We start from the raw sequence: 25,306 nt of genomic DNA, 5'->3' as shown, positions 1-25,306 counted from the left end.
AAATAAGCCATAACACAGCTCTTTATGTGGAAAAATAAAAAAGTTATAGATTTTTGAAGTTGGTGAGTGAAAAATGGAAGTGAAAAAACTAAAAAAGGCCAAGTCGTTAAGGGGTTAAGCTGGAGATATTTTATCAGAATAAGGATTTAATATATTTTATTTTCAATACAGTTGTGTAAAATATTTATAACTCTGTACATAGTTTGTAATTTAGTGTGTGCTTTCTCATTATATTTTATATTTTATTCACGTAATCCTTATTTCATATTTATACAGAGGAGTTGTTCAGGTTAATACATTTTTATTTACAATGGTGTCATCTCCCATCACCATTGACCTCTATTTTGCATACAGAGGTTTGGCGGTTTTGTTTCATGTTGACAGAGTGCGCCCACTACGGCCTAATACATACCACAGCCAGGGACTGTTGTGCAGACTTAAGGCAGTGTGCAGATGTGGGGTAAGGAACCCCCCCGCCTCGGACCACTGAGCTGCTTGGCATGCCCCCCTTCACACCTCTCCGCATCCACCTGTCGTGGATTTGGCGTAACCAGGAACTGCAGTTATTTCGGTGCTTGTACACCAGATTTCAGACATACAGGCCCTGATAAATGTGGCCCAAGGACTTTAAAACCCAATGCAAACACATCATGTGAATGCACCTTCAGTAACCTCGGTTCTTCCTCTTGTATAATAATTGTTTAAAGAAAATCTACCATCAAAATCCCTCATAATAAACCAGAGACATTTACTTGTAGATCCAGGCACTGTGACTGTGGTAATCTTCTTGTATTTGTTATCCATGGCCTCCTTCCTTCTAAACTCAACTTAAAAACCCCTGTGGTTGCTTCACAGGCTGTTACAATGTGCAGAACATGTCTCGTGCATCTCCCTCCTCCCTTTGCCTGTTTAGGGGATGTGGAGGGGAGAACTTCCTTGCTCATTCTAACAGCTTGTGAATCTCTATAGCACAGAGGGGCACTGGAAGGGCTCATTGGCATCATTTTAAAAGTTTATTTTAGTAGGAAGGGGGCCATGGTTTACAGATATTACAAGATTACCATAGTCACGGTGCCTGGATCTATGAGTAAGTGTCCCTGGTTACTCCATGCATGATGGTGATAAGAATACCTGTATATATTGGTAACATTGCTCCATCATCTGCTTTTAACAGTGGTCTTTATAGTTGTTTTAGTTGTAATACACACTTATTCATCTAACTTATTTAAATTTATATAGAATTAGTGGGGGGATATATGTGCATATATATTTTAATGTTTTAATAGAGATTTATTGTGTGTGATGAGAGTGTGGCACATATATTAATAAACAAATGAAATTTCCATTAATGGTTATTTCTTTAATATTTCAGATTTAAGCAATGTACCAGATGTCACCATTGGTACTCTGAAAAGGAGCAGTACAGATGATGCTTTGGATCAGGTACAGTGCAGACCAAGGATTGATCAAACTTACAAGGTAAGCGTTTTAAGCCTAGAAGTAAATTTGGGCCACAGCATCTAATTTCTTGCCATTTTCTCCTTTTATATGTATTATGTGTATTGCTATAGCCAAGCAGAGCATTTGTATATGTTACAGAGCATGTGGTCGCATGTAAAAGAAAAAAAAAACCTTTTGGTTTTTTGTATATAACCTTTATTCTTCTTCTTTGTGAATTTTATATGCTCCTGGATTGGCCAGGTAAGAACCTGGCATAGAATTCTAATGACCTGCTCCTGGCTATAGTAAACTCACCAACTCCTCCATCCACTTGGCATGAGGGTGGCATGGCAGAAAAAAGTCACAATTCTTAGCCATCCACTACTGACAATAAATAATGTTGACACTTCCTCTCTGCACAGATTATGCCTAGAATACTCTTTATTAACCCCTTCACGCTCTGCGACAGATATATCCACTGCAGAGCAATGAAGAGTCTTCGTGCTTTTAGTAGATTTGTTCCAATGAGTCCTATGTAAAAATGCCATATACTGCAATACAGTAGTATTGCAGTAAATGGTAGGAACGATCAGACCATCTAGGGTTAAAGTAAGAAATCTAAGAAATAGTAAAAAAATAAGTTTAAAAAATAAAAAAAATGAATAAAATATGAAAAAAATTCAAATCACCCCCCCTTTCCTTATATATGATAACAAAATTAAAAAAAACTGTTAACACAATAGGTATCACTGTGTCCCAAAATTCCCGATGTATCAAAACGGTTATTGCCGGTGGTGAACCACATAACTGAAAATAGAGACCAAATGTCTCAAACAAGACTTTACTACCATTTGACATCACATAAAAAATGTTATAAAAAGTGATCAAAAAGTCACACAGTCCTCAAAATGGTAGCAATGAAAACGCTTTGCACTTCACACACAGTTAGTTGGGGTGCACACTGAAAGCTGTAAAAAGTGAGCCCACAAGAAAGTGACACAAATGCGTTTTTTTCCACTTTTCGAAATAAACCCTCACACAGCTCTGTACACAGAAAACTGAAAAAGTTATGGATTTTTGAAGATGGAAAGCAAGAAATGAGCGAAAATACCCTGCATCTTTAACCTCTTGACCTCGGTGACTTAGCGTTCAACCTCCGATATATCGGACGCTGAGCTGTTGCAAGCTCAGCTGAAGATCTGAGCCAAACCGGCATCGGGACACACGGGGTGTCAGCTATAACTAGTAGCCGACGCCCCAGTGTAACAACGGGGCTCCGATCGCCCCCCCCCCCCCCGCACCGTTTTCGGGGGGGCACGGATCGTTGCTATGTCATGCCTGAAAGCAGTGCCTTAAAGATGGCGTCTCAGGCGTCATCTTACAGGCAGAGTGTCAGCATATGCGTATTACCATAAACAAGCAATCAGATGATTGCTTGTTCATGTCCCATGATGTAAATAGTTAAAAAAAGTTTTAAAAAAATGTTTTTCACTAAAAATGCCATAACATATAAAGAGACATATAATGCAAAAAAAAAGTCTAAATCATAACACAAACCTTACACAAATAGTATCACCGCATCCGTAACAACGCTTAGAATAAAACTAAATAATTATTGAAGCCGCACTGTTAAAAACCTGCCAAAAATTATTATTTTTACCTTTTGAATCCCACAAAAAATGCAATAAAAATGATCAAAAAACATATGTACTCCAGAATGATACTGGTGCAAAGTACAACATCTCCAACAAAAAACAAGCCATTAACCTGCTCCATAGCCAAAAAAGGAAAAATGTTATGCCACGTGGAAGACGGCAATGCAAAAATGATAGATTTTTCCCACATTAGGGTTTTATTTGGCAAATTTAGTAAAACGTAAGAAAAAATATTCATGTATGGTATCCCCGTAATCGTATTGACCCATGGAATAAAGATAACATGATTATTAGGCTATACGGTGAACACGAAAAAAAAAAAAAAAAAAAAGGAAGAAATCCAGTACAGAATTGATTATTTTCTACCCCTGCCTTAAAAAAAAAAAAGTTCTAAATTTTCAACAATAGGGAATACCATTTCCAAAATGGTAACGCTGGAAAAAGCATCTCATCCCGCAAAAAAATGCCGTCACATGGCCCCAATAAGGAAAAAGCAAAAATTTTATAGCCTACAAAAGGGGCCAATGAGGAAACTAAAATCCTGGCAGCTGCAGGTCCCTCCTTCCCTTCTGCACCTCGCTGTGGCCCTATAAAACAAGAAACGGCCACATGTTGGGGTCTCTGTACTCGGGAGAAATTGCAGAACAAATTTTATGGTGTATTTTATCTTTTAGAAATCTGTAAATTTTAGGGCTAAATGAGCGTATAACCGACACAATTCTAAATCTGACCATCCTAAATTTCACCTCCATTTTGATTTCATTACTATGAAGATCTCAAGGTGTTAACAATCTTCCTAAAAGCTGTTTCTGATAGTTTGAGGGGTGCATATTTGAAAATAGGTTCATTATATAGGGGGGTTTTGATGCTACATATGTAAAATTTCATTCAAAATGGTATTTCTCTCCAAAATAGTCAATTCTGAAAATACGGAAAATCGCTATTCAATTTGTAAGCCGCGTATACAGACATTTCAAAAATTCAGCAACTTATTTAGGTGGTAAATCTATCTGCCTGAAAACACAATGATGTCAAAATTCGACAATGGCAAATTTTTCAAAAAAATCATAATTTTTTCTTTTTTTTTTGTAAATAAATGAAAAACTTATCAGCCAACATTTACCACTAAAATGAAGTACAACATGTGGAGAAAAAACAATCTCAGAATCATTTTGATAAGTAACAGTGTTCAAAAGTTATAACCATATAAAGCGACGGAAGTCAGAATCCCAAAAAATCGGGCTGAGCCTTAAGCTATAAACTGGCTACGTACTTAAGGGGTTAAACGAAACGGGGGGTGGGGGGGGGGGGGTTATACTAACCGTGTAATTTAAAATTAAGTTAAAATTCCACCATTGAGCTTTGTGAAGTGTTTTCTAGGCATGATCTGTGCAGAGAGGAGGTGGATACATCTATTGTCAGTATTGCAGGCAATGATTGTATTTTCTATGGAAATGTTATCTATTGTAGTCCTGAAAATTAAGTGACTGTTGCATAAAAATCCTCTCTAACATTAGCTTCAGAATAAAACTGTTAGTCTATTAATAAGCTTACTGTCCAGAATAAGAATTTCAGAATAATTTACTGTTTAGTACATATTGTAAGTGACAATTCCATTTTTGGAGAATTCTAGAAGGTGGTCCTATCAGTTTGACAGTCTCTCCTGTCTATTAATAGCCTTCACTTCATCAGCTTTCTCTACATGAACTAATAATCACTAATAGGACCTCCCCTTGACTTTTCAGCATCAAAAGAGCAGAACTCTGGGGGTGCAGGTAGTCGTGTTTATTGCATGCGTTTAAAAACGCATTGCTACAACTGAAGGGAGATTTGCCTAATTAAACAGCTGTTAACACCTGCGTTTACAATGTGTTAACACTTGCGTTTTGTAAACGCAAGCGTTAACAGCTGTTTAATTAGGCAAATCTCCCTTCAGCTGTAGCAATGCGTTTTAAACGCATGCAGTAAACGTCACGTGTGACCGCACCCTAAGGGTGATGACACACATGGCGTTTTTAGGCCGCTATCATCATAGAGATCCTGACTATGTGTATCTATTGTATTGTCATACACTACATGGGCTTTAAAAATGTATATAGTGGCACTGGAAACCAGAACTCATCCTGCAAAAACAAACCCTCCATTTACGTGGGTACAAAAAGGTTTGGCCTCAGAGGCCCAAATCGTGAACCTAAAGGGGTTAAATAGAGTAGTAATCGGGAGAGGGGAACGTTCATGCCTATTTGATCTTCTAGAAATTACATGAAAAAGGTCTGTGTCGTTAACACTTTGTCACTCAGAAATAGTTATATGTTGTAGGAGCCCAGTTGTCATGAGATGTCATTGTTCTATGTTTGAAATTGTAGATGAAACTTTGGTTTAGTGGACTGAGCAGCTGTATCTCAGCCATCGACAGCTCTGCAATTTAACAAAACCGTGAATAATGGGGAGCTTTCTGCCGGAGGTGCCTATTACTGTCAATGTTCTCTTTCCAGATAATTTATTTTAACCAAGTGTGTTGCTGGCATGATCCAGGGCTGATATAGGCACTGGTGGAGACCTTGCTGCTTGTATAAATGCTCCTTGGTTTAACCCTCTGATGCCCAGTAACACTGTTGCTGCAAACATATTGATTCTCGCTGCTCTAGAGCCACACGTATGAATTCTGCTCTGCAGTTATGTAATGTACTTTTCTCTGGCGAATATTAGCTGACTGTATTGTATACTAGTGTACAAGAGGCACAGCTAGGAAGCGAGGGATGGAGGAGGAAGGGGGTGAGGATCCCAAGTCTCTGTCAGGAGCTCTTTCATGAACGAGAGGTTGGTGGCGCTAGGCGAAGCAGCCAGTTGGGATGATTTCGGAGCACTGTGAGAGCATTGCTCATTCTCCTACAGGCAACAGCTGTTTACCTGATCACTTATATTGGCTCCATGGAATCCGACTTAGTTTGCCTCCTTTACCAAGTAAGTGAGAATGAGCAGAACATGTTACATGGACTACATCTCTCATCATTGTGTTTGTGTCTAATATATTGAGTTCTTATTCATATCCATTTATTTAACTATTGTAATACCATGCGAGTGACTGAGTCTTAATGAATCGTTGACTATACATATAAATATTTTATATATTACTTATACTGTTGCATTGATGTTTGTTATACATTGCAGCATATTATTATTGAATGTAACCTTTTTAATTCTGAAGATTGTTTCTTGCGTTCTTGTTGTCTGTTTTTGGCTACAAAGATTATTTAATTGCCTTGTTTTTGAGCAAGTGGAAATCTAATGATTTTGCAATGAAATGGAGGAGTAAGTATAGGATTCTGTAGGTGGTCCGTTTACTGATAAATGTTTTTGGAGCAAGGGGTCTGTAATTGTTACCGGTCATAGGATGGGGCTAATGCAGTGATTGAGATTTCTGCATGGAAAGAGTTAACCCTGCTGCTAGGGGTAACCATATTTTTTAGCTTGTTAAATATTGATGTGATCCGGTGCTCCAGCACGGAGATCTAAATTGGGCAGTTTATATAGTATTAATAGGAGCTAAAGGTCAAGTTCCCCTACTTATTGTACCTGCGTTGTGTGTAAAGTTCCCAACAATGGAAATTCATTGTGTGAATTATTTTATGTGCATTGTGGAAATGATTTTTACTGTGCTACAATCTCCTCATTTAGCTTGAATACTGTATGAATAATTATTATCAGTACTCACAAAATTCAGGAATGAGATGTCTCCAGTAATTCTTTGAGAGCCCTAAGTACATACTGTATGCTCAGATCATATAAGCAAATGGAGATATTAACAGAAAATACATTCTTTAAACATAAAAATTCTGTATTTTTAGGCTTTTATTTCTTAACAGTATTGATTTTATTTTTTTCAACTTTTTAATACGGTAGCTGCAATGTATGCTTATAACCATTAGCCTGTGGAATAGCCAGTGTATCTGGGGTATCTGTGTATCTGTGCTAAACTGTAAAGGGGCTTTTATTAGAGACTTGACTTGTAAACTGTGACTCATTTTCCCATTGCTGGAGCTGGGAACCTTTGTTGGCTGGTGACAGTTGACTCTAATTGGCTCCTTCTCCAGCTGTCTACAGGGTTAGTCTTCTGTTTCTGTCACTTGACAGGTTAGACTCTTCACAACAATGATGTACAGCCCTTCTTAATGATGGCAAATGATGTCAGGTTTTCTGCTGGGAAAAAGTGTTCCAAATGATTGCCGCACATAAGTTATGGTATGTTTCTGCCAATAATGAGATTAATGGCACACAATAATATATGTCAGTCCCATGAATATGATAAAATATGCTGCAGTTTATTGAAGTTTTCTGCTACTTTTCATATCTATCTTTGGAAGATAGTAGCCATGTTTTTCATCCTTTCATCCTCTGGACAATACCTTTAATGTGGGTTGCTTGTCAAACTTTAATCTACAATGCCTTGCCGTCCACTCCTATTTTGGTACAAGGAAACCATGAAGAAATCTGAATCAAGTGACTTGTGCGATGTGTCACTGCATAGAGACTTAGGCCCTGATTGACATCACCGTACCTTACTAATGGGTGAGGCCCATTTGTGGCATTTGTTGTTCTGCTACAGCATTTGAGACCCTGTACATAATTGCATTGATGTAAAAACAGCCACCTTGTTTTATTTTTTTTTTTTTTTTGAGTCCAAAAAACCGAGCCATTGTTTTTTGTTTTTTTTTGTTTTTTTTATTTAACAAATGTGATGGATAACGGTTGTCCTAAATTTAAGAGTTTAAGTGAAGATAAGATGCTCAGTTTATAACGTCTTATGTGCACATCATTTTTTCCGACTCTCAATAAACTTATCCTAAACTGAAAATGTGACTTTGTATCAGTGGCAGAAACAAAGGAAGTAATTGATAAAAGGGGTTGTCAGTAACGGGGGGTAGTCTCCGTTCATCTTCCAGTGTGCTTATACGCTATTTTTTTACATTTTAAGGTAAAGTTTCTCTATAGAAGTAGTAAAAATAAAATATAGATGCCGCACCTTCTAAGGCAAGAGCTGCAAATACGGTCCTGGAGGGATTCGACAATCATCCAATATACAATGTTCAAAAGAAAAGAAAAGTCAATTTGACCGGAACTCACAACTACTTCTTCGATTTTCCTTCTATTCCGATATGCAGAAATATAAAAATTCTTTTACCTGGTGAAAGTATTCCAACCAATGACTTAATTGGGAATAAGATGCCATTCAGACACGAAACCGCTGCAGTTTTTTCTCCTCCAATATCTTGCCCTGGAAGAAGCTGAGAGTCGAAACCCTGGGTCGGGCAATGACTGGCGCCCTTGTGGATTGATTTATTATATGTGCATTTTTACCCTATTTTATGTGAGTAGAACCAAGAAGTAAAAATTTTATATTTGTTGAAACCGTCTACACTATGTCCACACATCTTTTCTATATAGCAAGCTGAGCTATGGAGGATATTTGAGGAGAAAAAAACTGCAACGGTTTGGTTTATGAATGGCGTCTTATTCTCAATGAAGTCTTTGGACAGAATACTTTCACCAGGTATAAGAAGTTTTATATGTATATTGAAATAGAAGAAAAATCGAAGAATTGGTTGTGAGCTCCAGTCAGATTGAATTTTTTCCATAGAAGTCTATGGAAGTGCAACCCCCTCCCCACCCCCCAAAAAACGGGCTGCAGTTAATGTTGTCTACCATATACGGTCTGTTTTTGCGGATGAGTTTCCCAGGAGACCAGGTCATATGGGTGCTGGCCCACCAAATGTTCTTGTTGATACAGCTCTTTTACCAGGGCATGTGGGTGACATACAGCCCGGTTTTGTGACGGCAAAAATCGCATGACGTGTGCATGAGGCCTGGAACTTTTTTTTTTTTTTTTTAGAGTTTTGTGTACTCTTTATCACTCAAATAGGTTTTTTACATATATAGAATTTTTTACTTTGTGGAAATAAGGCACCTTTCACACTAATGTATCTTTCTTTTTTTCTTTTTGTCATGTATTTTTGTACCTTATACACATTGCATTTTTTAACTGTATGTTACTTTATTTGTTCCCCATCTGTATAAAATAGGGTGGTTTGGTGCACAACTTAATGTAGAATATATTTTAAACATTCCTATAGATTTCAATGGGGAATACGGAGTGGAAATTCTGGTGAAGATAGGACATACTCTATTTTTTATTTCTTTTTACATCTGCTCACAGTATGGTGGGCAATACAGCCATGAAAAATGTGCTACCCATCTGACCCTCAGACACACACTTCACACCTCCTTGCCTCATATTTGGTATAAAATGCAATTACCCAGTTATTATGAGAAGCCAGGGCTGTCAGTTTGGGGCCCAGAAATTCCTAGTGCAATTATAAAAGATTATTTTTGTTCTGGTGACTGCACCTGGGTCCCTGCCAAACTCTTTGACAACCCCTGGGTGCAAGTGTCAGTGATGAGGGTGCAGCACTTGTGTGGGTTGTTGTTGGTGGTAGTTTTAGTGGAGCAGAACTGAACCCAATGACAGTCACAGAAATGGTGTGGGCTTTTTTTCAAGCTATGACCTCAAAAATCACTTAGCACATTATTTCACTAGTCACACACCTGGACTCTCAGTTAGGGCAGCCTGTAAAAATAACACAGTCCCAAATTAGTAATGGCCTGCGGTTGATTAAATATGCTCAGACAAAAAAGAAAAGTAGATGTACAGCTCACAGTTTGTTGACTTTCGCACGTGCTGGAGATCCACACCTGTGCTGGTGCTACACTTGAAACATAGGAAAGGAAAAAACGAAACTCCACAACAGTGCAAGTTAAAATCTTGCCTTCCTCTGAAGAGCCTGTATGTAGATTATGTCCAGTAAAACATGGCAAGCATTTTCCCCCACCCGTGCTGAGCCATGACTAAGGGTGCATTGAGCACCAGAAAGGCACCAGTAGGCTTTTTGTTACATTGTTTTCACGTGTTTCGGAGTTTTGTTTTTTCCTTTCCTATGATTAAATATGTTACAAGAATCAGTTCATTGTGTAGATGGGATTTCTCATTGTGACAAACTAGCAATAAAGGTGGACATAAGAAAAATAAAAATAAATTAGAAAATATTTAATTCATTTTTTTGGGGGGTGTGGAAGGTATCAAAGCTGTATAAACTTGCTCTATCCATAATCTTACTGATCCAAGGACTATAAAGGGGATGTGTCATTTGGAGTGCACAATGAAAGCTGTAAAAACAAACCCAAATACACAATGGGGCAACTGCATTTAAAAGCTTCTTGCATTTTTGATAACCAAATCTTGGTTATTTGCAATATTTTAGAGGCAAAAGAATTTTTGTGTATTTGTACAAACACCACTGCATATGTATATATGACTTAATTGCCAGGACATGTTAAAGATGATGACAAACAGGATGTCTGCAAACAACTTTAAGTGACATATGGACAACGTCAAAGAAGTAATCCTGAATAATCCTAGTTGCTTAGTGCTCCCAATAGGAAGTGGTGCAGGGCCATGTTCTTACATGCTGTGTTTCATCCTAATCTGGATTAGCTCTGTGGAAGAGTAAATAAGATAATTTCTTACTATGTGAGAAGACTTCAGAAGCAAACCGTACTTGTATTTATCTGAAGACAAAATGGAAGAAAAAATCCTTCCTTTACAATTGGCTATTTTGGCAATGAAGTTTGCTTTGAAGACCACTCTGAAAGATCTTAGTTCGTGCCTCAGCTGTTCAGAAGATTCAGATTCATGTTTTCCGGTATGGTAAGAGATGTGTGTTTTTAGCTCACACAAAATTCAGCAAAGGACTCTAAAACGGAGAAGAAGCTTAATACAAAATAAGCTTATACCTTAGAATTATATTTTTAGACCCTCTGTCTTGTAAATAAAATCTGTATCAAATGTTACCTGCGACTATGGTCTTACAGTAAATCTTCGCTCTGGATCCGTATTACGGGGTATTCCATAACTTGTTTTTGTTGAAGTATCCTCTGTATATCCTCTTGACAGCACTTTGGTGTATATAGGAGCTCAGCGACAGTACTCCAGACTGGCCAGCACAGAGTGAACCTGCTGTCTGCTCTGGGTTCTGCCTCCACTGCATCCTAAACTTATAGATTTATATATAAGTACTATAGACCTAAACATACCACTTATAATTATAACACCTCTCTTTTATGTACATACGTGCTTTGGTATGGTACTATCTATTGATTTTAATGTGGAGGTGTAGAAGGCTTATGTATTAATGCTTGCTGACATCAGGTGTATTTAAGTTGATCATCACTATTATTGTCTTTTTAGCTTTATTACATTGCTCTTAACTCACTGCTGTAATTTGACTTTGTTTCTTGCCACTATTTATTTTAGTATGTATTTAAAGTATGTAGACCAGAAATATAATCTGCAATGTATAGGAGTATATAAATAACTATTGGTAAAATACTTAGTTGGTCATCTAAAGATTCCGTTGCTGAAAGAATGTTTAAAACTCCATTTTTTAAGACTAAGTAAGTGACTACAAGAATGCATATTAGATGTGTATTAGAGTTGCAGATGATCTAGTGACTATTCTGAATTGTTTGGCCAAACTTGTGACGTGTAACCAACTTTATTTGAAGGGGGTTGTGTCATTGGCTGTATATTTATGGGGATAAATATAGTTAGTCCCGGGTTACATACAAGATAGGTTCTGTAGGTTTGTTCGTAAATTGAATTTGTATGTAAGTCGGAACTGTATATTTTAGAATTGTAAGTCCAGACAAATAATTTTTTGGTCCATGTGACAATTGGATTTTAAAAATGTTAAATTGTCATGAGAACCTGGATTTACAATAAATCTTAATTGGAGACACCTTTAGTAACTGTTATAGCTGTTTATTGTAGCCCAAGGCTAAATTACCAGAGGTCCATTTGTAACTAGAGGTTGGGTGTTCTTAAGTAAGGAATGGCCTGTATAGGTCTCATTTGTTGGATTATCTCTCCCGCCCCAATCAGCGAAATCGAGAGTCACAAGATCCCCTTATCATCTCCATAGCAGAGGGACCGGCTTCGGCGATGTTTTTTGCTGATCAAGAAATCCCATAGAAGTCAATGGGGCACATGTATCATTGTATTCATTGGGGCACATGTATCATGGTATTCATTGGGGCACATGTATCATTGTCATTCTGCTGTCTCTTTTCAAAGATTTCCGCTGTCGGCACACAAAAATATATGAGGAACACCGCAACAGACGCACACATCAGTAAACTTCTTAACAGCCTGGCGTAGGCACAAAAAAAATATTCCCAAAAGGCATAAAAAGTCAAAACTTGCTAAAATAAAAAAGAAAAACAAGTCAAAATAAAGATGCATGTCCCCCATTGATTTCTATGGGACTTCCATTTGGTTAATAGTATGGACAAAACCTGGAAGTCCAAAGAAGTCATGTGGAACATGTGGTCTCTCATTCTGATGATTGCAGGGGTCCAACATCCGTGACCCTTTGCAATCATATATTTATCCCCTATCCTGTGGATAGGTAAGTGATAGATATAGTTATTGACACAACCCCTTTTACCTCATTTTTAAATTTGAAGAAAAAAGCTGTGAAAAGTGTGTCTTCATAGGTCATATGGTGGCAAAATGCAAATTAGCATGCTTAGTACTGAGACACTGAGGAAGTTTTAAGATTTCATTTACAATAGACTACTGTAGAAAAAACCTTCAAGTTTACAAGGTATAACACAGAGATCCCATTGGCCAAGGATAAATTTGTTATTAGATGGCTGTTATTAGTTGGCTACCTTTTATGTACTTTGTTGTGTCTTGAACTATGTTCCTTTTTGGATAACCACTCCAATTGTTCTGTTAAATGAATCAGAAAAGTTGTGTTAAACTCATAATACGTGGGGTGCTTTGTTCACAGAATGTTATCACCGTCTCATAGGAGTGAATGGAGAAATTGTTTATAAATACAGTAACATTCTTTTCAAATCGGCAAACCACTTAGGCAGTCATTTGACTTGGCCAGTTACTGGACCAAGAGAATTGTGCATCAGGATTGTGATCAGAGGAGACCATACAAAGAACCATGGGACTGCCTTCTCATGTGGTCATTTACATTTAATTTATTCTGCCTTATATATTTCTTCAACTGGATGTTAAGAATAAAAACCATTCCTATGTGAATGTTGTCCCTTAGAGACTACATAGTTGTCCTTGGATATGACCAGGACTGCTGGAGTGATTTGTACAAAGAAAAAAATAGTTTTGGCATATGAAGTGGCCAGAAGATACTGAATGTCTGTCTGTGGTAATGAATGCTAAATCCGGGTAATCAGGCATGGCTCAATATTGCATGCATTGCCACAGCTGTAAGGGTGCAGGGTGGTCGTATCCAAGGAAAGCTATCTCGTTTCTTAAGAACAACACAACTACATCCACGGGAAATTTTAATAACATGCAACTGTAGAAATGTATATACAGTATATTCTAGTATTAAATAGACATGCCAAGATGAAAATACCCCTTTTAAGCATTGGCTGGTGCTACTTTAGCAAAATATGCAGAACTATTATTCAATTTGTTTTGTATGTTACACTTTTTCAATTAATTTTAGAGCCCCCAACAACTGAAGACTGTATTACTGTACTGATACATTAGTACCAATTTTAAATCTGTTTTATAAAAAATTTGGACATGATCCATAATCCATTTCAGGTACAGAATAAAGTAGGTAGACTTTTGGTTTATCTATGGACTGTTAAAAGACATGGATTTACGACATGACCATAACTGGTCTAGGATACATTGGAACCATCATTAATTCAGCTGTAGAATGGATTCTGACATGCATATACTCTGCTAATGAGAACTATAATTTGTTGGTAGCAGTTGGCCAAGTAATGTTAAAATGATTGCAATGAATAACCATTGTTCTCCGTCTATTTTTGCCCCAATTTAGTCTTATAAGTAACTATTTTACAACCCTTCAAATAAATCTTTTTTTTTTTTTCCCACTAGAGCGCTGATCAGATTTCAGCGTTGTGTCGAAGTATGCAGGAGGTTAACCAAGACATGATGGATGGGCAAAATGACAGCCCAGACCCCCCAAGAAGACCCTTGGCTCGGCACTTATCAGATGCAGATAGACTTCGGAAGGTCATACAAGAATTGGTTGATACAGAAAAATCCTATGTTAAGGTAAAACCTGTAGCTATTGTCAATATAGTTTTTATTATGTTCAACACATTTTAATGCACATGCATGTTCCTTTGAGCTGTGTAAATATATGCACACAGTCTGACTGTGTTCAGAGGGCCACAAAAAAAAGATGGGGGGGCCCCCATGTCACAGAAAAACCTCCTCCCTTCCTGGGTGCAGGGAACTCATTGTACACACAGAGTTGGATACTCATTCTGTGTGGGTGGGGGCACAAAATATGCCAGTCATGGGCTCTAAATTTCCTAGCTGTCGCCCTAGTGACTATGCTTGTTCTGTCTCCGTACATAATGTTCACTTTTTATATGGTTAATGTCTTGACTTTGGTTAATGGAAGTAATGGATCTATATTTTCAGTATATTCTGTATAAAAAGCAAACTTTATACACTATAAACCTTAATGGAAGAGGGGAATGGATCTGTTTGTCCACTCAATGTATAAAATTTGTGGCATGGTTTGCCTGCCTTCGGATTTCCATTAGCAGATCAATAGAGAAAAATATCACGTTTATACACCTTTTTCATGCAGAGTTATTTAGTGTGCCTAGTAATGTCTGTGTATTTTACATGTATGGGTTATGGCAGCCTGGAAATTACAGCTTTATTATAAGCTTTATTTCTTTCTGCAGGATTTAAGTTGTCTTTTCGAATTGTACTTGGAACCACTGCAGAGTGAAACCTTCCTCACCCAAGATGAGGTAATGTACCATCAACATTCTCTTTAGTAAGAAGAGTTTTGTGGGTTGAAAATATTGATGGTCCATCCTAAGCATAGTTTTGATATCATATTGGTGGAGCTCTGTGCTGCAGTGAATTTGTTAAATCACTATTCTAAGAACAAAGATTGTTGCTTTATACTTAAATCTCTGTATAGTGGCTGCTAAGAAGAGTGGATCTGTGGAATGCTAGTTGTTCGACTCTCACCCTTCTTACTTTGCGTATCTGTTCTAAAAAATTGTTATAAATATGCTTAATTTGGAAACCCCTCTAACACAAAGCAATACTTTCTTTCCATTACGTCCCCCATGACGGCACCTGGAGGTTGCACCTTGACCTTTGGTAGGGACAGGAAGTTGCGAAAGATATAAGGCCCCTCCTCTGCCGCTGTTCCCCAGTGTATTCCTGTCCCTACCAAGGGTCAGGGTTGCGAGACCTCGTCTCTCCCCTTGGGGGGGGGGGGAGGGATGAAATTAGAAACCCCCCCAGGACGGGCCGCGAGCGGGGGCTGTACCTCCCTTCCTGGCTGGACGTCTTGCGGGACGTGTCCTGGCTCCCCTCCTCCTGCGGCCTGGAGCTGAAGCCGAGGGGAGCATGGGTCTCCGGACCCTGGATGAGGTGCCCCCCGGCTTCCGGGCGCTACCTCCCACAGCTACTGCCTCCTGTACGCCGGTGCGTACTGCGCGACGGCCGTGTATCGCCGGCCGATTCGCGCATGCGCAGTACGCCCGACTTCCGGGTTGGGTCACGTGACTCTTAAAGAAGCCATCTGATTGGCTTAGAAGGTGGCGGGAAGTTTAAAAGTGCTTCCTGCTTTGTGTCAGCCTCTATACCACCAACGAGTTCACTACTGAAGCTGTGGAAAATATCCTTTACTATGGCGGACGACCTTGGTTCTTCCCCCATTGTCCCGGGTACCGTGAGTACAACCAAAAAACTTTACTTAAAAGGGATAAAAATTTGGTGTGCATTATTGTTTAGATTCTAATATAGTCTGTCTCCTTGTCCTAGGACGACTCTTCTAGACCTAAGGACAAGGAGAAGAAAGACAAAGATCCCAAAAAAGGAAAATGTGTTACTAAATCAAAAAGATGTCTTTCCTGTAACATAAGATTATCAGATTTGTATCCAAAATCACTATGCTCTGAATGCCTAGCCAGGGCCCTACAACAGGAAAAGGAATCAATGTTAAATGAGCTTAAAGCGGCCATGCGGGAGGAATTCCAATCCTCTCTTATGATGTTTACCAATTTAAACCGACCGGTACCGGGACTGGGCCCTGAGCCAAATCCCGAGCCTGAACTTGTCCAGGATCCGGATTTATATCAAGAGCCAGCTCCTAAAAAACTTAGATCCCAGGACACTGATTCGGACTATGATAAATACTCTGCGGCTCCTACCTATTCTTGGAAGGACTCGCTTGATGATGTCTCCTCGGTGTCCGAGGATAAAGGAACCTCAAAATACCTTTTTTCTAATGAGGAACTGGATAACCTCCTTAAAGCTGTACGTAATACGCTTAACGTAGAAGAGGTGGTAGAGCCAAAATCCATCCAAGACGAATTGTTTGGAGGGTTAAAATCCAAAAGGAAAAGGGTTTTCCCCATAAATCAGACCCTAAAAGATATTGTCCAGGAGGAATGGAAGAATCCTGAGGGGCGGGCAAACATCACTAAAGAGTTCAGGAACAGGTTACTCTTTGACCCCAAAGAGACAGAAACCTGGGACAGCCCCCCCAAGGTAGACATCCAAGTGTCTAAGGTGGTGAAAAAAACGGACCTGCCATTTGAGGACTCTTCCCAACTAAGAGACCCCATGGACAGAAAGGCTGATGCCCTACTCCGTAGAGTTTGGGAATCTTCCATGCTCGGCCTCAAGTCTAACATAGCTGCTACCTCGGTAGCAAGAACTCTGTTCTTTTGGTTAGGAGAATTGGAAGACCACCTTAAAACAGATGCGGACAAGGATCTCCTTCTACAAACAATACCGCTGCTGCGTTCAGCGACAGGTTTTCTTGCTGATGCTTCAGCTGAAAACATCAGACTGTCAGCAAAAGAAGGGGCTCTATCTAATTCAGTCCGTAGGGCTATTTGGCTTAGACAGTGGGGAGGGGATGTAAAATCCAAGACAAAGCTCTGCAACATCCCATTCACAGGAGACTTCATGTTCGGCGCTGAACTTGATACTCTTCTGGAAAAAGCCTCTGATAAAAAGAAAGGTTTTCCGGAAATTAAGAAACCCCAGAAAAACTATTCCTTTCGGAATCCCAAGGATCCTAAAGACTCCAGAGGCAGAGGAAAACAGGGCCGCTGGTCCTTCAACAAAGGTGGAAGAGGCCGAGGATATCTATTCTCCAACCTTCCACATCAATCAAAAAAACAGTGACTACCAGGTAGGGGGGCGTCTTCTTTTCTTTTTCCACAGATGGGAAACGATCACATCAAACAAGTGGATCCTGAGTATCATCAAATCAGGTTACCAGATAGAATTCAGCTCCCCTCCACAACAAAAATTTCTTGTCTCCAACCTAACATCTCGGAGAATGACAATACAGCTATGGAAGAATCTTCAAGAATTGTTAACAATGAAGGTAATTGTTACAGTTCCCAAAGAAGAAGAAAAGAAGGGCTTCTACTCCCCCTTATTTCTTGTGAAAAAGCCAAATGGGACCCTTCGACTTATTATAAACCTCAGGCGGCTAAACAAGAACATAAAATACAAATATTTCAAGATGGAATCAGTAAGGACAGCCACCCCACTAATTCCTCCAGGCGCACAAATGTGCACTATCGACCTAAAGGACGCCTACTGTCATGTCCCCATACACAAGAATCATCAGAAATTCCTAAGATTCGCAGTGGAATCACCTCAAGGGAAGGTCTGCCACTTCCAATTCAGAGCCTTGCCCTTCGGAATTTCATCAGCTCCCAGGACCTTCACAAAGGTCATGGCAGAAGTGACGGCATTTTTGAGGAAAGAAGGAATCTCAATTATTCCATATCTGGACGACCTCCTCATAGTGGCAGACTCGACCCCGACTCTTCTCAATCACAGAGATCGGACGATACGAACCCTGCAGAATCTGGGCTGGATTATAAATTTCCAAAAGTCCCATCTAGACCCCCAGAGGGAGACAAGATTTTTAGGAGTAATGTTAGATTCCAGACGCCAAACTTCTTTTCTTCCACAAGACAAGAGAGAATCCCTTACCTCCTTCATAGACAAATTCCAGGGGAAAAAATCATGCAGCGTCCGTTCAGCCATGAGACTGCTAGGTCACTTAACAGCTTGCATAAATTGTGTATCATGGAGCCAGTTCCATGTAAGAACACTACAGGCGTGGACACTAAAAATTTGGGACAAGAACCTGGATCATTTAGACTTCAAGAAGGTCATTCCCCTGGAAGTCAAAAATTCTCTAAACTGGTGGAAATACCAACAGCATCTAGAAAAGGGAATACCATGGAATCCGACTCCAGTCCTGATCATCCAAACAGACGCCAGTTCCTCAGGATGGGGAGCTGTTCTTCCAGACCGTTACCTTCAGGGGTCATGGTCCCCTTGGATGAGAAGACAATCCTCAAACCTAAGGGAATTATCGGCAGTATGGGAAACACTAAAAAGGCTACCCAAAACCCAGGTAAAGAATATCAGGATCCTCTCAGACAATGTGACCACTGTGGCCTATCTACGTCGTCAAGGGGGCACAAGATCCTCGGACCTGATGGAGGTCACCAAGAAGATCTTCTCCTGGGCAGAAAATCACCTAGATTCCTTAACAGCGGTATTCCTAAAAGGGTCAGAGAATCAGTCAGCGGACTTCTTGAGCAGAGAAAAGATGGACCCACACGAATGGTCCCTGAACAGGGAAGTTTTTCTTTCTCTAACCCAGAAATGGGGCTCTCCGTTGGTAGATCTGTTTGCCTCAAAAAAGAATACTCAAACAGAGGTATTTTTTTCCATCTCACCCAAGGACAACCCTATGGGACTGGATGCCCTAAGCCAATCATGGGGGACAAATCTAGCACATGCTTTTCCTCCATTTCCCCTAATCTCCAGAACCTTACAAAAAATTCTATCGAGTCGGACAACAGTGATCCTAGTAGCACCATTCTGGCCGAAGAAACCTTGGTTCCCACTTCTCTTGAAACTAGCAATCTCAGGACCCATCTTCCTTCCCTACAGAAGGGACCTGCTACACCAGGGCCCTCTTCTTTACCCAGACCCGAAGTTTCTGAACCTAGCGGCCTGGCTCCTGAAAGGGAATTGCTCCTAGCTAAGGGAATTTCTCACCAGGTCATACAGACCCTAATAGCAAGCAGGAAACCAATCACCAACAAAATATACTACAAGATCTGGAAAAAGTATATATCCTGGTGCGGGGACCTTTCCCCGATTCCGGGCAAACCGGATATCATTAAAATTCTGGATTTTTTACAGGATGGGTTTTCTAAAGGATTAAGACCTAACACCCTTAAGGTCCAAATTTCGGCCTTAAGCGCCTGTTTTGACTTCCCATTAGCAGAGCACAAGTGGGTGAAGATGTTCATGAAAGCAGTCTTAAGACTGCGACCTACAATCCGATCAGAGATACCAAAATGGAACTTATCACTAGTCCTAGACTCCCTTATGAAGCCTCCGTTCGAACCACTCTCGGAATGCAGCCTGAAAGACCTATCTCTCAAAACCTCCTTCCTTGTGGCCATAACATCCGCCAGGAGAATTGGAGAACTGCAGGCCCTATCCTCCAAGGAACCCTTCCTGATCATCTCGGAAGACAAGATAGTACTAAAATTAGATACGTCTTTCCTCCCAAAAGTAGTCTCAGACTTCCATAGAAGTCAGGAAATCGTTTTACCATCTTTCTGTAACAACCCAAAGAATGAGAAGGAAGCACTCTGGCATACCCTTGATGTCAGAAGAGCTGTCATAATCTATCTAGACAGAACCAAATCTTTCAGAAAGTGCAGAAACCTCTTTATTCAGTTTGGGGGAAAAAATAAAGGAGAGAAATCATCAAGTTCCACCATTGCTAGGTGGATAAAACAGACCATCTCTAAATCCTACCAGCTACAAGATGTGAGTCTCTCAAAAAACATAACAGCCCACTCTACCAGAGCTATGGCTACTTCCTGGGCAGAGAAACGGGGAGCATCCATCTCCCAGATCTGCAAGGCAGCTACGTGGTCAAGTACATCGACATTTCCAAAACATTACCGCCTGGATCTACCTTCTAGCCATGATTTGAGTTTTGGACGGAAAGTTCTCCAGGCTGTGGTCCCTCCCTAATCTATTTATCTGGTAAGTCTCCAGGTGCCGTCATGGGGGACGTAATGGAAAAAGTGAATTAGTCTCACCGGTAATTCTGTTTCCATAAGTCCACCATGACGGCTATATTTACCCTGCCCTGTGTTATTAATGATGTCTGGCTAATATCTTCTAGCTCTCTACTGGAACCCCGGTGGTTATTTGGAAGACACTGGGGAACAGCGGCAGAGGAGGGGCCTTATATCTTTCGCAACTTCCTGTCCCTACCAAAGGTCAAGGTGCAACCTCCAGGTGCCGTCATGGTGGACTTATGGAAACAGAATTACCGGTGAGACTAATTCACTTTTTTCTATGTTAGCTGCAGTAGGCTTCAATAATTAACTTTAACCAGTACAACAAGTACGATAAATCTAGGTAACTACAACTTAATGGATCTGCTCATTACTAGTCATTATGGTTATTAAAGTTTGTCTGCGGCCAAGCCCAGAAAAAAATCTGTTCAGGCCCTGAACCCGAAACCCCCAGTAACTCCCAAAATAGTTACTGTTAACTGTTTGAATGCACCCAACTGCATTGAAATCAATGCCATGCACTGTGAGGGAGGATCAGCACTCCCTGATGATGTCATTTCGACAATTTACCCCCTTGTGGTGTCCAGCATTCAATGTGGCATATGCACGTTACCATTTTGGGTAAGCAATAAAAAAAGGAGTATAAAAAACTCTGACCGGAGTTCCCAATGATTCCAATACGGCTTTCTTTAGATGGAAATGTACACAAGTAGGAATGATGGATCATGCCAATTACCATAATATTTGCTTCCAGCTGGCTGCAATAACTGTCTGTCATTTCTTAATGCTTAAACTTTATTTTGTGTCGCTTTTAGATGGATTCTTTGTTTGGCAGTCTGCCCGAAATGCTTGATTTCCAGAAGATTTTCCTCCAAACACTGGAAGATGGCATTTCAAGTTCCACTGACTTTAACATTCTTGAGACTCCGTCGCAGTTTCGGGTAAGTCATTAAATGGGACTCACAGTATTCACAGTAGGATAAAGTATGTACCTGGTCAACTGTTGGCTGGATTACTCATGGCTATTAGGTATGACTACGAATGGACAAGAAGTGATCTGGTTTAAAAATCTTGAGCTCATCTGTTTCCCATGTTTATTACTATAGCATGTGCATCATGCAGGAGGATGGACTGGTATGGCAGTGATATGTCATACTAATGTAAATGGTGGATATGTGTGTGTGTGTGTGTGTGTGTGTGTGTATATATATAAATACTCACTGGCCACTTTATTAGGTACACCTGTCCAACTGCTCGTTAACACTTAATTTCTAATCAGCCAATCACATGGCGGCAACTCAGTGCATTTAGGCATGTAGACATGGTCAAGACAATCTCCCGCAGTTCAAACCGAGCATCAGTATGGGAAGAAAGGTGATTTGAGTGCCTTTGAACGTGGCATGGTTGTTGGTGCCAGAAGGGCTGGTCTGAGTATTTCAGAAACTGCTGATCTACTGGGATTTTCACACACAACCATCTCTAGGGTTTACAGAGAATGGTCCGAAAAAGAAAAAACATCCAGTGAGCGGCAGTTCTGTGGGCGGAAATGCCTTTTTGATGCCAGAGGTTAGAGGAGAATGTGCAGACTGGTTCGACCTGACAGAAAGGCAACAGTGACTCAAATCGCCACCCGTTACAACCAAGGTAGACAGAAGAGCATCTCTGAACGCACAGTACTTCGAACTTTGAGGCAGATGGGCTACCGCAGCAGAAGACCACACCGGGTGCCACTCCTTTCAGCTAAGAACAGGAAACTGAGGCTGCAATTTGCACAAGCTCATCGAAATTGGACAGTAGAAGATTGGAAAAACGTTGCCTGGTCTGATGAGTCTCGATTTCTGTTGCGACATTCGGATGGTAGGGTCAGAATTTGGCGTCAACAACTTGAAAGCATGGATCCATCCTGCCTTGTATCAACGGTTCAGGCTGGTGGTGGTGGTGTCATGGTGTGGGGAATATTTTCTTGGCACTCTTTGGGCCCCTTGGTACCAATTGAGCATCGTTGCAACGCCACAGCCTACCTGAGTATTGTTGCTGACCATGTCCATCCCTTTATGACCACAATGTACCCAACATCTGATGGCTACTTTCAGCCGGATAATGCGCCATGTCATAAAGCTGGAATCCTCTCAGACTGGTTTCTTGAACATGACAATGAGTTAACTGTACTCAAATGGCCTCAACAGTCACCAGATCTCAATCCAGTAGAGCATCTTTGGGATGTGGCGGAACGGGAGATTCGCATCATGGATGTGCAGCCGACAAATCTGCGGCAACTGTGTGATGCCATCATGTCAATATGGACCAAAATCTCTGAGGAATGCTTCCAGCACCTTGTTGAATCTATGCCACGAAGAATTGAGGCAGTTCTGAAGGCAAAAGGGGGTCCAACCCGTTACTAGCATGGTGTACCTAATGAAGTGGCCGGTGAGTGTATATATATCCACCTGTGAATGGGGAGACGGGGGGGGGGGGGGGGGCGTCGTCTGTGACTAAGCTGGAGACATGGAGGGTGCCGCCTGTGAATAAGAGGGGGACATGGAGGATGCAGTCTGTACACAAGAGGGAGGGAAGCGTGGGGGCTGAAGTCTGTAAAAAAGATTAACATTGGGTGTGCAACAAAGGGGATCACTTTGTAAAAAAGGAAGCAAAGGGGGCATTGGGGTACAAGCTGTGTGAAAAGGAGAGGGATATGCTTGTGCAATCCCTACATCAAATCCCCTAAATATAGAGAATCCCAGCATTCAGCTCCTGGCACATACTTGTGGGCCTGTAATTGGCTCACAGATGTTGCTGGAGCCTGAGGAGAAATATGGCCATTTTTTTTACAAAAAACACTTCATGTGGTGGTCACATTAAACCCAACCTGTCAGCAGATGTTCCCCTATTTGCTGATATGACAGGTCTCTTCCTATTTTTGGGCCGGGCAGGGAGCAGTGTGGGGGTGCTAGTCTGCAGACTCTCTTCCATTCTGTTGTTCTAAATCTGTCAAACACTGTAGAGTTCTACCCCAATATATTCTGCCTGCCTTCAGATCAACATCAATCCAATTAATTTCCTATAACTTCTTCTACTAACAATGTTATAATTAGAAATTGATTCTAAGGTATGTGGAGGTGGTGCAATTTCTCTTGTCTGCCTTCTCCTATCCCTGGATATATGTACTACATTTTTAATGGCTAATAATTCTGGTATCAGGAGACAGAGGAATATATTTTCTAATGTTTGGGTGACTGCTTTCCAATAAGGGTTTGTGCTTTCTTCTGGATCAATGCTGCAGGAATATAGGTTGGACCTGTGTCATTTTTCAACCTCATTAAGTATATAACTCAATAAGATGTTTTTTATCTTTCAGAAATTGCTGTTTTCTCTGGGAGGATCTTTTCTTTATTATGCAGATCACTTCAAATTGTACAGTGGCTTTTGTGCAAACCATATAAAAGTGCAAAAGGTTCTAGAAAGAGGTGACTATTCTATTTTGCATGACTCTTCATCTATGACTCCACTATCTGCCCCAATGTAGCATAACCCAGTTGTAATATGGAACAGTGGTAGGCATTGTAGATGTTGGGAGTGGTCTCTGTATACTATAATGTATTATGTTCTTTTTACAGCTAGAACAGACCCTGCTTTTAAGGAATTTTTAGATGCCAGAAACCCCACAAAGCAGCATTCTTCTACCTTGGAATCGTATCTGATTAAACCAGTCCAGAGGGTTCTGAAATACCCACTGTTGCTGAAGGAACTGGTGTCCTTGACAGACAATGAAAGTGAAGAGCATTATCATTTGACAGGTACATTTTATAAATGTTGTGTTGAAACAGTGTAGTACTGTAACATGTAACTTGTGAAAACTTTTGTTGTTCTGTCATATTGCGCATACAGTACAACAGTGTTCTGAGCCCCTAGGTCTGGTACTTTCTGGTTTAACATTAAAGTGATTTAAAGCAATATTCTCCCAGGAAGACCTTTTAGACTAAAAACTTGAGATACATATTGACAACATAGAATTATGACATTGTTGATCTAGGGGACAACAAAACCCCTATAGGACTGACAACAATAATATTAGGGGACAAATTCTTAAATCCGAATATGGTAACTGTCAGTCATTTTATCTCATGAATTCTTCCATGTAACGACCTCTTGCAGCATCTAAATGATCTACTAATATATGGCGTGGGGGGAGCTGTAGCAATGGCTGCCGCTAGGTTTTATTTTCAGGGGAGGCCTTGTATTTCTAAGCTGGAAAAAAATTGCACTAGTTCTTAATTTCATGGGGTGTCTTATTTTCAGGGAAACCGGGTATAACTTTAAATGGCATTTGTCATCAGAAAAATATCTAGCCTCTCCTTACGATCTCTTGGCATAGGGCTTCTATAGTTTAAATATTGTAACCCATTACTATGTAGAAAGCAAAATACAATGTGCATGTAGCGTTATGTTCTCCTCAAAGTATCCATTTGGTGTTAAGGTTGTTGGGTTTCTAGTATCAGAAATCACACAGCAGTTCTACAGCTATTTGAGTCCTTATTTTGGAAAACATTGACCTAACACTGATGTATGAAAGGGTAATTTTTACAGAATTTTCCCTTTTCAGTGGGTAACATACATCGGATGGCATAAATACTGTAAGGCAACAAAGGACATGTTCTATATACTGTTGTAAGAAGTATTTCATGCCAATTCAAACAACGGTGCTGATCTTTTCTCTAACCTTGTGTTATTGAACGGCACAGACTCTGATACAGCTCAGCATAGCGTGGAGTATATCTGATTGATTTATGACAGACTGAATAAAAATGTAGTTATGATCCCAGCTTAAAAAAAAAGTGTTGGTCCATCTGTTCCTGCTGAGCATTTATAGCTAGCAGCATTGCATGTTCCTATGGTGTCAGTTGTAATAAAAAACGAACATTTGGGCATTTATAGATGTGGGAATGGAAATGAGC

General features: G+C 40.2%; 1 protein-coding gene across 10 annotated transcripts in view; it reads left to right on the top strand.

Moving 5' to 3' along the window:
* The window catches only part of TIAM2 (TIAM Rac1 associated GEF 2), a 185,049-nt gene that overhangs the window by 141,762 nt on the left and 17,981 nt on the right, over positions 1-25,306 (top strand). For 7 of the 10 annotated variants that reach the window (XR_011854100.1, XM_072141075.1, XM_072141076.1 and 4 more), the window contains 6 exons: positions 1,373-1,479; positions 14,101-14,280; positions 14,928-14,996; positions 21,170-21,295; positions 23,710-23,818; positions 23,969-24,148. Coding sequence is in view for 9 of the 10 variants with exons in the window: in XM_072141075.1 (XP_071997176.1) it covers positions 1,373-1,479; positions 14,101-14,280; positions 14,928-14,996; positions 21,170-21,295; positions 23,710-23,818; positions 23,969-24,148 (771 nt within the window). In the remaining variant the exon portion in view is untranslated. Of the gene's footprint in view, positions 1-1,372; positions 1,480-5,765; positions 6,060-10,636; positions 10,858-14,100; positions 14,281-14,927; positions 14,997-21,169; positions 21,296-23,709; positions 23,819-23,968; positions 24,149-25,306 lie in introns of those variants that run through there. The other 3 variants (XM_072141080.1, XM_072141079.1, XM_072141081.1) reach the window with 3 other exon arrangements.

Source organism: Engystomops pustulosus, chromosome 3 (assembly GCF_040894005.1).
Source record: "Engystomops pustulosus chromosome 3, aEngPut4.maternal, whole genome shotgun sequence".
NCBI classification, from domain to species: Eukaryota; Metazoa; Chordata; class Amphibia; order Anura; family Leptodactylidae; genus Engystomops; species Engystomops pustulosus.
Note: the sequence above shows the minus strand (reverse complement) of the source record. Positions and strands in the feature narration are given on the sequence as shown.